At 34.0% G+C, this 13,390-nt stretch overlaps 1 protein-coding gene across 1 annotated transcript in view; it reads left to right on the top strand.

Annotated features, from left to right (window-relative positions):
* The window catches only part of LOC126921522 (elongation of very long chain fatty acids protein AAEL008004-like), a 37,432-nt gene that overhangs the window by 16,142 nt on the left and 7,900 nt on the right, over positions 1-13,390 (top strand). Inside the window, exon 3 of the mRNA XM_050733206.1 lies at positions 6,739-6,929. Coding sequence (XP_050589163.1) covers positions 6,739-6,929 — 191 coding nt within the window. The remainder of the gene's footprint in view (positions 1-6,738; positions 6,930-13,390) is intronic.

Raw genomic sequence — 13,390 nt, 5'->3', positions numbered from 1 at the left:
GGGTTGAATAAAAAAATACTTGTAAAATTTATCCAAGCTAACGGACGATACCGAAAAGAACTGTTCTCGAGCCGACTGAATTTTTCACGCACGAGAATTATCATCTTATCGTGTTGCATTCCTGTGTTTCTGCGATAAGGGAATCGTTTGGTTATTATCGCGATTCGCCAACCATGCACACAACTTATTAGGAAAATGTGAACAACACGATTAAATACAGAGCCATGAATTTTATGAAGTGTATTTCGATGATAATTGATAAAATAATGTATTCTTATGATGACAAATACTTTCTAAAGCGATTTATCGAGGGGCTCGGCAGAAAAATAATACTAGAATATCTTTTTTCAAGAATGAAATAAGTCCAGGGAACGATACATAGGATTTGTAATTATCTAGCAGAGAATAACATTTTAATGTTTGAGAACATACGTACATACATTTTTCTACTACAATAGAACTTCATTTATTCGGCTAGTTAATATTTATAGTAGAAGTTCATTAATTTTCCATGGTATCTAGTATTTTTCATTTATTTCATAAAAATTTAAAAATTGTTCATATAAGTGAATTCACTCAGCATAGTGAGTTCAATTAATCGGGTACTAACTAAATATTCATTGCAATAAGCGGAATTCAAATATGTAAAGGAGTTCTATCGAAAAGTTCACTTTTCTTAAACTAAAGACTATAGCTTGTGCCACATGTCTTCCCCCCACTTTCCTTTCTTCAACTGCCGCTAACATGAAAAATATACTTTTTGATATACAATAAAATTCCTTTTACCCGAACCTATAGGGTGACGAACAATTCGTGTAATAATTAATTGGAATACATATAATAGAAGTTCATTGATCCTTTTTACTATTAGTGATTTCTCGTTCATATAATTCAGAAGATCGCGTTTAGATAAATGGAATAAATAGGCAGCAGTTCAGTTAATTGTTGTTAAGTAGAATTCCGTTTCTATAAGTAGTATTCAGATAAATGGAATTCTACTGTGATGTGATATTCATTCGTAAGAGGAGTTATTTCAAGAAATGATCATTAAAACGATTTATAATGAAACGTTCGATATAAAGTTATATGTATCAGAGATAAAGTGTGTGCGGCAGTTACAGCAATAGCTTTTTCGTTCCGTATGTTTTTAATCCATTTCACTGGATAAACGATACGCGTGCGAATGTTTTTCTCTCTCCTATTCGACGACTGAATAGAGTCCAATTTCCACGAGATTGCTATACGTATTTGGAGCTCGTAGGCTTTCTCAAATCGAATTTTGATATTGTGACCTTCTAAAAAGCCCTCGTAACAGTGACAGTGTAGAAAATATATTAAATAAATATTATTCCAATGACAACGGAAACGTTTGTTAAATTATGGATTTGAGATATTTTTAGTAATAATGAAGGTGGAAATGCGTTTCATTACAATTCCACTTGTTTGAACATGAAATTCTATTGCGTAAACGAAATATCATTAATAATGAAATACAATAGTGAATTTCTATTATGTGACCTTCAGTTATAATATAATCCTAATTATTCGAACACAATTCAGCGAAATTATATTTTACTTAATGCTTTATTGACTGAACTACTGCCGATTAAATCTATTTATCTGAACATGAACTAGTATTGTGAAGAATATTAGAAAAATGTTAATTATAGAATAGAAAAATAATAGAATCATGGAAGATGGGATGAACTCATATTACATTTATAAACTGTTTCAAATACAAATAGATAGAACTCTACTCTATTTAGCGTTTAGCTTACAGAAAGAGGTTTCATGCTCTTTAGTTCGAAAGAAACATGCTATTATAGAAAAGGGAAGAGTAAGTCACTAGTAAATTTAAAACAAATAAGTATACTCCACTTATATGAACTATGTACATATCTTTTTTCAGCAAGTTCAGATAAATCCTACTGTACTCATATGAACTGTTCGTTCTCCGATGGCTTCAGATAAATAGAGTTCTACGGTAGATCCGCAATATGGCTAACACCAAAGATCGACGTAACAAAATTAGTTACAATGTTTACAAATTTGGTTACATTGGGAGCCACAGGTAAGCTTTCATGAACGAATCAACATGAATGGCTAACATCAGGAACCACAGAGGATGTAGTGGACGAACCAACGTCTGGTTATTGAACTAAGAACCACTAAGGTGCCAGTGCAAGGACGTACCGACATTTGGTTACCCTCGGGAGCCACTGAGGTGATGGGTTGTAGACCTCGTAATCTGCTATCCAATGATATATGTATCTTAAGCAAAGGTATATCAATTCGAGATGTCCGCTGGTTGATCCGTTAATTATTTCAAGATAGATTTTGAAAGGAATAAAGTGAAATAGATTTAAAAATGTGACAGCGTATTCTAGTGAAAGATCGAGAGTTACAACGTAGCTTGAAATAAGTTGAATTGCAAACTTCTATGAAAGGTACCAAGCGAGCGACTTTTGCTCTTTTCGAGCTTTATTTGTTGACTGATGCAGTGTTTCTCAGAAAATTATTGAATATACTTGAACGTGCTTGAAAAAGTTAAAATCCTGTTTTACAATTACCAACACGTACAAAGTATAAAATGCATCAAGGCGAACTCGAATCTGATTTCGCAAAGTGTCGATACAATATTCTGAATTAACTTCAAAGCTGCTGTGATGTTCCAAAATTTAGCTCTTTAAGTACCTGCAAAATTTCATAATTTTGTAGGTATTTGAGTAGGTACTTTACGATATAACGTCATGCGTTATCTCATATGGCAATCCCAGCTGAGAGTACGCTGGATGCATGTTTTGCTTTCGTGCATTGAAATGCTATCACGAGATCACAATATCACGAGATGTCGTTACGAAGAAAAATGGAAAGAATTACATAATTTTATCTAAAGCGTGTGAAAATATGGAGGACGTTTGGTTTGATCGATTCTATCGTTACCATGCATTTATTTTTATGTCAATTATTTAGAATTATGAACGTCAATTACGTTTTACGTAGTAATATAAATGTTCTGCTAACAATATTCGTTCTTGGAAAAAGCGTATACGCCCCACGCTGAGCTTTCCGTTCAAGCCATTTGGAATTGTGGTAGAAAATGTTCAACCATACGTGTGTTAAAACAATTTCATAAAAATTAAATTTATCGCTTTGATGTCTGATACATCTTAGATAATACACCCTTCCTTGATAATTATGTTATTTGCACTATTAACAAAATTGTAAGGCATAAGCAAAACTATCAGAAGCAAAACTATTAATCATAATAACATGGGGCGTATACACGTATAACGTGCGATCTGAATGGAAAGTAACCAAAAGTCGGTACGGCACAGAAAGTGTTAATAGATGATTGGTTATGATATGGTTATCGACTTCCTGCCGGAAAGGCAGAACTTTGATATCAAGCCAAGTGTGCGATCGCAGATTGTATAATTTACTTTTAAATCATATGCCGATTGCTCCACGTTACAGCGCGCATATAACAATGTTGAGTTACGAAATGTCGCCTTTAGCGAATGGAGAATGTCACTTTGCTCCATACTTCCTCTCCATTTACATTGTTATGTAACTTTTGTATACCGTGATCGTAGACACGTCGAAGCGCGATTTCTGTGTTTACATTAGCGAGATTGTATTACGTCAAATGATTCGACATGAAGACTGTGAGAAATATTTTTTGTAATTCTTGACATCTTTGGCTCTTTGTCTAATATATATCGCGCAATGGCTTGCCAATTTTAATTTACAGTGACTTACGAAAATATTTAGATATTTGTAGGAACTTCTTGCAAATTTATTGTGTGCGTTGTACAAAACATTTTGAAACGAATCTGAAAATATAATGTAGTAGTTTCATATATTTACTGCAAGCATACATTTGACAGATAGCATTCAAGTATTTTACTAGGCAATTAGATAGATAGATAACTTTATTTTCCTATAGATAACTTATTTTCCAGCCTTTTGGCTTTAAAAAGGGGTTTGACACTTAGTTGTGCCTATAAAATCAATATACACACATATTGCAATAAGCCTCAATATTCAGAGGAATCATCTTCAACAATTGTAACATTTATACGCTTAAGGTGGATATTGGTGCCGTATTCTAATTTTTTTATTAAATATATGTTTGCAGTAAATAAATTCTATATACGTATACAGATTGAGTCCAAATTTTACCAATATAATCACAATTACCGTGTCTCGTTACCATGCTAATGAAATTTCAAGAAGTTTGGTATAATAGGACATGGTACAAATTGTCTATGGTAAACAGTCAAATACTTTCGTGACCGATGTAGAAATCGATCAATGACCAATCATTGCGACACGTGACGAGGACAAAAGACGTCTCTTGCTGGAAAATATGGTACATTTTTACTAATTCTGTTGCATCCTTTATATCATTCAAAATCCAATAGTGTTTTTTTTTTTATTTCATATATTTCTTATAAGTTTGAGAAAATATGAATGGTTGGCGATACAAATGATTTCTTATTTTGACTATTCGCTAAAGTTTCTCTTAAAACATTAAATATTCTTTTGTTTGTTAAAACAAGAATAAAATAGGATGTAAAAGCATAATAATTCTTGCATTATGTAACAAATGATAATACATATAATTATGATTATGTAAAAAATGATAAAAGCATAATATAAAAGATGATTTGTCACCAAGCTACAAAAGATAAATTCATGGTGTCTTATCATTAACAGGAAAAAGATGTTTTTCGACTTCGAGTTCATTAATACCTGTTTGTTAATATTGACTACTATCGTGTGATCGTTAATTCCGTAGAAATAGCTATGTAATATATTTTTTTATCCATTTTTCAAATAGACCAAGTAACATAGAGATTGGCGAGATTTCCAAATATCCCACTGTTTTGAGAAGCGATGAATAAGATACGATATTAATATGTAAAAAGTGTATTTGCTGCAAGAAACTTCAACATATCCAACTGCATATTGAAATAATTAACCCATTTTCCCTTCTGCTCGTTATGTCATGCCATTGTTTTCCATCGTGACCCATGTTCTTAATTACACTATTGCCGTCAAAATTTGAGTTGTAGATAGTAAACATTAAAACGATGTAATCGTAAAAATATGACCTTCTTACATATTTTATTTATATTTACACACTTTTCATTATTATGAACTTAAATTATCAACAAAACGATTATCGACCAAAATTTTATGTTCATGCAAAATTGTTGTACAGTATTAAGAGTTACAGAAATATAACAATAACGCGTTAGTCCTCAAAGTATCCTAATCTAAACTCGATTGAAGAATTTTGAGCGAATTGAATGAGTCATTCCGAGAATCTAGATAATAAAATTATTTACAATAGATATGTATAAAATCGAATGATAATGGAACAAAATAATTATATAAATGTCAAAATTGTTGCAGATGTGGCCGATATACATACGAAAGAAAATTCATTTTATATTAATATTGAATAATAATATCGAAATATGGGTTCTTTATAGCCTAATGTTTTATGTGAAATAATACTTTTTTAGAGGTTTTATAATTTCCTAATGATTTATCAGGTTTACTTAGTTTTCCGTAAGTGCTCTAACACTCATGGACGGGGTTAGATTGGGGTTAGTTTGGGGTTGGGTATCTCGTGGAATGGAATTATAAGATATTCTGTTGTACACCTTATTGGTATCAAGGAGTAGCAATTACAAGCACGTTCTTCCCGTGAAAAGACTGGCTAAATCGACATATCGATTAGAATTTTTTCCACTGCGTGTATATGAAACGTTCGATTAACTTCTCTTTTATAAAAACCAAACACTCGGTAAACGTGGCTCACGTTACTGTTTGAATAGCGTGCTGTCGACCCGCTAACAGTTTCAATTTTCTCCGATACATACAAAAGAGTTCAATCGGCCGTTAAAGTAATGTACTTGGATTACCCTGTTCTTTTTTAAATATAATCATGGTGTTAAAGAGGTTAACGAACCGGGAAGCCTACCACTTTATTGTTGCTTAATGACAGGAAAATCATCATAACGAGGTTTATCGTACCGTGACGTCGATGCATAAAGTTATGGAAAAAATAAAAGTACCACCGGGGCAGGAGGAGAAAAAAGAAAAAAAAAGGAGTGTAACGAGAAGTAACGATTGTTTACTTTCTATTCGTCGGTCGTTAAAGAATCGCTGAATGAGGAACCGATAATTAAACGCGGCTTTAACATTATTACTAAACCGAGCAGGAGAGCGAGATTTAATTAGCGATAACCACAAGAACGAAGTGGACGTGGATTTCACGCTTACTCACGCTAACCCTCGTTGATATGAAATTGCTCGCAGTGGTATCTTTCATTTGCTTGACTATTGGTCTCTAGTCGAGCACGTCGCGTATGCCTACGTTCTTAATATACTCGTGCCTTTCTAAATAAAGAGACCGTTCGCGCCAATCTCCCAATTTCAAGAAGTCCGAGAGTCATTGTTCACGAATCATTCCCATCGAGCGCGATATTAATTAGCCGAACTTTGAGTTTATAGCCGTTCGATTTCTATTTAATCACGGTCGAATCGATAGCTCGAGCAAAAAGAAAGGAAACACATTTTTTACCTATCGAAAAGTTCGATGTCTCGCGTCAAAAGACTAACTATGTATTTATCGGATAATGGATAAGAGAAATAATCGTTCGTAAACAATTGTAATCGCGATTGTCGTTCGTTCTAACGGTAGCTGTATTCTGATTCTAGATCCCCGGGTGAACAATTGGGTGATGATGAGCAGTCCTTTTCCAACGATGGCGATATGCCTATCTTACGCTTATTTCAGCAAGGTTTTGGGACCGAGGATAATGGAAAATAAAAAGCCTTTCAAACTTCGGGGAATCCTGATAGCATACAACTTGGTTCAAACACTATTCTCCACATGGATCTTCTACGAGGTTCGTCTTGCTTAATTATAACTTTTTCTTCTCTCTATATCCATTTACTTTTTCTCAGGGAAACTTCGTGATTTCGTACAGAATATACGTACAGAAATAGATAATCGACAGCAAGGTATTCTACAATACATGTGAAAATAAGTCGAGAATCGAGAATAACAAAATTGCATTTCTCGTTTTCGAGGAAGTGTAATTTCAAAATTCAATAACAATCTTGTTATTCTCGATTTTCATCTTATTTCGAATTGTAGAATCTACCCTAATTTTACTTGTTCTGTAAACTTAGGACCATTAAAAGACCAAGTGATATATGTATACACGATAAGATAGGGTTATCAGAGTCAAGCTAATTTGTCAAATTTGATTATAAGCAATTTTTAAGCGATATAAATTTGGAAAAAACTGTTTGACTCATTATTAGTGACGCGATAAGCAGTGAAATATTTCACGCAGTTACATCGATAGCTCACCGATTATAATTTTCTACGAGGATATAACTTCCACTTATGAAAAGGAAAGATGTTTGTTCAATTAATATCGGCATTTTCAGTTGTAATTATCGTAATTCAGTAACGTGTGTATATTACTGTGTAATTAATAACCATACGATTATTCGAATCATTTTTTCGTTTTTTCATATGTTCTTTTGGTGAACTTGAACTACACGGTACTTTCTCATTCTTTCGTTACTATATTAAAGACTAACGATCGCAATTTTGTACAAGTTTGACTATTCTGTAGAAAGTTCAAAATTGAACTTTATGATGTTGGAGCTTAGGTGACTCGAATAACTCTGCCTTACTATATTGGCACAGAAATAAACGCGAACGATTGTCCCTCGCTTAGCCGACAAACTCGTTCAAGTAATCCCATTCCGACGTATCATCGATCACGCCTAGAATAATTAATGGTCGGTCTCGACAACGATATGCCCCCTACCCCCTTCTTCGTGAAAGTTATTGCCTGTCGGCTACGATGCGCCGGTGTTCCGCGGCTTGCATAAGCCATTCCTTCGACCAGTCAATGAAATTCATCGCGTCGATGAAAAACCCGCGAAATAGCGTACCGACTCGCCATTTGCATTTTTCAGTTTTTCCATCTTATTCACGAGTGTTGACTTGTGCCAAGTACACGTATAAAACCAGAGGAATGAAATTTTTCCTATAAACCAAAGGAAATTGAAAGAAACGCCTTATTATTTCGCTTATAAACCCAATCACGTTTTTTGCCGGAGTGTTCGATTTTTAATTCAGCATTTCAAAAACCAAAATGGTCAACTCCACTCTTTGCAATTTTTACGATTTTATTGTTAAGGTAGGCGATTAACAACCGATTTTCATAAATTTGTTCAGCGCAAAAGAAAAATAGGATAAATAAAGAAATTCCAAGGATCTAGAATTTTAAGAAATAATGTTTCTTAAATGATCACATTCTGAATGGTAATTCTAAGTAGCTAATTCAATTCTAATTAGCTGAATTGTTTATACAGATAAAGAGGAGTTTATAAGACAAAAGGTACGAAGAAATACTATAATTTCACGAAAGAGAAATATTCGTCAAGGCAAGGGGAATAAATATAATATATGTGCCCCAGAATAGATGACTATAACTAACACGGTAAAGGTTGTTTAGTATAAGAGTTGATCACAACATACCATTTTTAAACTTTTTTTGTTCACCGCTATAAGTTAAACGAACCCTGTATGCGACAGAACAAGCGTGTTAAAGAGGGAAAGTAGTCGCGTAATGTTGGAATACGATTTATAAAAGATTAATTTTAACTTCAAGAAATGAGTTTTTATATAAAATAACTTTATAAAATATTATAGCTTTCACTTTAGTGCCAGTAAACCGATGAGATTCCTACGATTGTTTCGCACAAGGTTCTTATAATATATTATATTATATTATATTATATTATATTATATTATATTATATTATATTATATTATATTATATTATATTATATTATATTATATTATATTATATTATATATATATGCAATGAACGTAATTTGTGTCGCAGATGGCTAACCAATTACAAGAAATGTGCATTTGAAATTTGGAAAAATCGCATATTACTACGTATTCAGATATTGAAACCCATCAACCAACAAAGACTACACAGCAATACATAATTTTCCCGAAATTTATATGCCTTGTTCCCATTGGTTAGCCATTTGCGATTAAAATTAGAGATATGTTTATTCCACATATTAAAACTATCACCATACATCAAATTTCATTAAAATCATTACATCCCTAATTCAGAAAAAATGTCTCTGTCCCTAATGCACCATGTTTCAACTCTCACGATATATGGATGTATTCCAACAAATAGATTCTATTAATAATAATGAGAATAATGAGATAATGTCCGCAATCTCAGAATGTGTAATATCGAATTTTCGATTTACTTGTAGTCACATCAGATGGATCGATAATACTTTGATTTGGGTCACGGTAACGGCTCGCATTTAATTGATTGGTTCAAAGTGGAAGGAACGTAAGATTCCATGGAATCAATTTGAATCGATTTTCTATTTTGTGAAAATAGAAACCGTCCCCACGCATCCACGTGCTCCTGTGTCTGATAGGGTCAAGAATGCGCGTACGTATTTAATGAAATACAGATCGTATTTGGTTTGTGCTTAGTATGTCGCACGCACGCTTCGATACAGTTATCTCGTGAGAATCGTACTCACGTAGGAATACGTTGCGTTACTTTCTACGAGTTTTTCATTGATCCAATTATTATTCGGCTAGTCGATTACGTACCGATTGTGATTAAAAACATTCTAATAATCAAAGAGTTGACCACTGGGACTGAAAATCAAGATCAATGATCGAGTTTCTTAAATAGACTTTTACTTCGACTGCTTTCTCCCTTCTCCAGAGTTCTTATTTTATTTGCTCTATGCTCGCTATTTCTTATCTTTCCATGAAATAACATGAATTTCCGCATCAATTCTTTTTACGTATTGAAGCCTCGTTTCAACAAAACTCATCGATACGTATTCTGAAATACATTTTGAACATTTGTCGCAAGAAAATCTCAATGAAGCTAAAATAAGATAAAAATCAAAAATAAAAAAAATTGCGTTTTCGGTTGTGCTTTTAGTTATTGTCAATTAAAAATTAACCGAAATATCCCTCTGCGCGAGTAAACTTTATACGAACGAAAGTAGGACAGCCTAAACAGCGGGGTGCATAGAGATGTTCAAATCATGTTGTATATATCGTGCTTATTGTCTACTTTGTTTGAAAGAAAACAGATTGTACTGAACATGTACTGTAATATAAAACGATTATATAACGTATTATAAAACGATTGCTATTCTCATTACCATTCTTCTGTGGATATTCGCAGACGGGACAATTGGTGTGCGTATATAAAATTTGTATAAACGTTGTTTATATGTGCTATTATTTAGTAACTATTTATAGAGGCAAAAGATTAGAGGAAACATTAATCCTGCCTATTCGAAAATTTCATAAAGCGGTTTTCGATATGCTGGATTTTAATGAGAAGGCAGATATAATGTTTAATCAACGATTTTTCTTACAAGACATCGCGCAGGATAGTTTACGTTTTCGAATGTCATAATTTTCTTCTCCACGACTTGTACGAAGGAAGCTGCTTCGTGCTATCGTTCGATTTGAGGATTTCTGTGCAGCCTGCTGCTTAGGCTGACCTACTTTCGTTCGTGTAAGCAAGTTTGCTCGTGCACAGGTATACTTCGGTTAATTTTTAATTGTCAATGACTAAAAAACAAAGCCGAAAACACAATTTTTTCATCCTTGAGTTTCATCCTGTTTTAGCTTCAAGAATCACCCCTTAAATGTTTTTACACATGTAGCTAAACACCTTATATACTTCATTGATACGTATCTTGATATTCGTCTCTAACAACTGTTGGAAGAAAGCCTTCATGGCATACTTAATGAGTATTTATTAGTATTTGAAAATTATGAAACAACATTAAGAACAATCTTTAAGTATCTACGCTACATAGCAATTAATCATCATCAATCATTTAAAATGGCAACGATGAAAATCTTCCGGGTAGATAAGGAGAGTGTATCCACTCGATTATTCTAAGAAACACTGAATCATAATGCTTTGATCGACTTGATAATATATTAAGTAATAATTCAGAATTAGGACTTTAGTTTCAAAAATATAAAGTGTCGCGATTAGATTTATCAATAAATCTCATGCGTTTAAATATAATGCGCAACGTGTTGAGAAATTAAGAATTTAATTACATAATTCCTAATCGTTGTGCACCATGCCTGTCTCTGAAATAGGAAATACTCCGGATTTTAATCTCTTTTAACATAACTGCGTTCTAACATAATTTCATTTTAACGCGGCAAATTTTACATAAATATTATCGATTCTTATCATATAGCGTACAGCGAGTGTAGAAAATATTCGTACACTCATTAAAACGGAATAACTCTTTTAAAATTGGACCAAACGTTTACTAGATGACGCGTAAAAAGATTTTGAAAAAGTTGCAACTTTATGCTCTCTATCTGGACCTGCAATGAGGATTTAAACAACATATGTACATTACTCTCTTCTTCGCAATTCGGACCAATTGCAACTTTTCTATATTTTTTTTTTTTTTTACACGTCATCTAGTAAACTAAATCTCTTAGATACAATAACTCCTAAAAAAAGTTGTTGTTTGGCCAAATTTTACAAAGGTTATTCTGTTTTAAAGAATGTACGAATATTTTATATCCCCACCGTATATCGAGAGAAAAGCTAATGTTTATAGAACAAGGAGGTTTTAATTTTCCTTATCAGCTTATAAGTAAGTCTCACTGTACAACAAATCTGCCGAGTTATCGGCCCAATGACTCACAAGTCAAGTGACGTTCGTTTCGATAGCCTTGCCACAGAAAGATTTAATTAAGAATTGCACATTTACCATTGCCAATACATCGCGCTTAAAATAATAGAATGACGTTGAGAGTAACTCGAGATCAATCATCCGAACATTAAAGCCTGCGAACTTACAATACAAGAGCAGCCTGTTACTACAAGTCTCATTCGTAAATGCATCTTGTGACACAAAAACGTGATTCGAGATGATCTATTGACTCCATGCTGTATAAATTGCAACATATATATACATATATATACACAAACATATTACGTGCGTGTGTAACAGAAGTTTCAAGTTCTTCAGCTTCGAATTATCGGGAAAAGATGGACCGACTCATTCAAATCCTTTATCTCTTTATTAAAATTTATCTAATACTCCTATCTCTTAATGTATGAAGTCATTTCTACTGAAGATGCATGCTATGATAATCATGTTTCGAAAAATCCAGATTGAAATTAATACGTGTTTATTAACTTTTCATGTCGACAATATATGTATTTTCAATAGATGACCCGACTAACATGTTAAATATTCTCGCGAACTGACGAATGCGACGAAGAATCTATGAGTCGATCCTTTACTAAGAAATATTTATCATTGACCACTTATCTTGCAAAAAGTCCCGCTCCTTCCGCAAAAAGCCTTCTTTTTGGCGGACCTTTTTCCAAAGAATCGATTTAAGAAACGCATTAGTCACGCTGAGCGAGCGTCGAAAGTACTTTCGTTGTGATGGTTGTGGTGGTGGTGGTCGTCGTCGTCATCGGGGAGCAGCTACTAGTACGCCGTGAAGGTCTAAACCGACCGTTTGGTTTTACCATTGGAATGAGGAGAGCATCGCTGTAGAGTATCGTAATGAGCAGAAACGTAATTTTCGTGACACGATGACACGATTTCGCGCGACACGTATCCCGCGAGAGCAGGTGCGAAATTCGTTACATTGATCTGGATAGGCACGTTCTTTGTTGTTCATGTGCGTCAGGATATTATTTTGAAAGGCAAGAAGTAGTAACTGTGTAATTGTCGTTTGAATTCCAGTTTCAGACATGTTCGTAAGTATCGTCAATACTGTCCAACACTTCCTGTACAAACAGTATCTTTTCGGGCATAGATTGTTCCAACGTTTCGTATTGCAATTGGCGTAATTAGGGTTCCACGAAAACCTTACTACCACGTTACATCACACCGAACGCTACACACGATATCGGTGTGTTCTTAGACTTCTGAGTTACTGCAAACTAACTGCAATGCCGGTGAAACATTTTACTGAAGGGGACACGATTTTACGCCCGAAAAGCCTCGAGAATCTCGTTCTAGCTTCCTGGAGACGTGCACGGAACAATGAAAGCGATAGATGGCTAGAAGTCACCACCTTTATTCGTTTCGCGGGAAGGCAATCGAGAAATAAAGCCGAACTTGTGACCGTGCTTCACGAAATTCAAATCAAGGTGGACCTACATATGTACGGCGATGAAAAATTATCCTGGTATGCGTATGGTATTTAATGCGACACAACCGCGGCCTTGACACACAATTCTCATAGCCATACGTGCGTTGTGTTCTCG

The sequence above is a fragment of the Bombus affinis genome, chromosome 10 (genome assembly GCF_024516045.1).
Source record: "Bombus affinis isolate iyBomAffi1 chromosome 10, iyBomAffi1.2, whole genome shotgun sequence".
NCBI classification, from domain to species: domain Eukaryota; kingdom Metazoa; phylum Arthropoda; class Insecta; order Hymenoptera; family Apidae; genus Bombus; species Bombus affinis.
The sequence above is the reverse complement of the archived record's forward strand: the minus strand, read 5'-3'. Positions and strand labels throughout refer to the sequence as shown.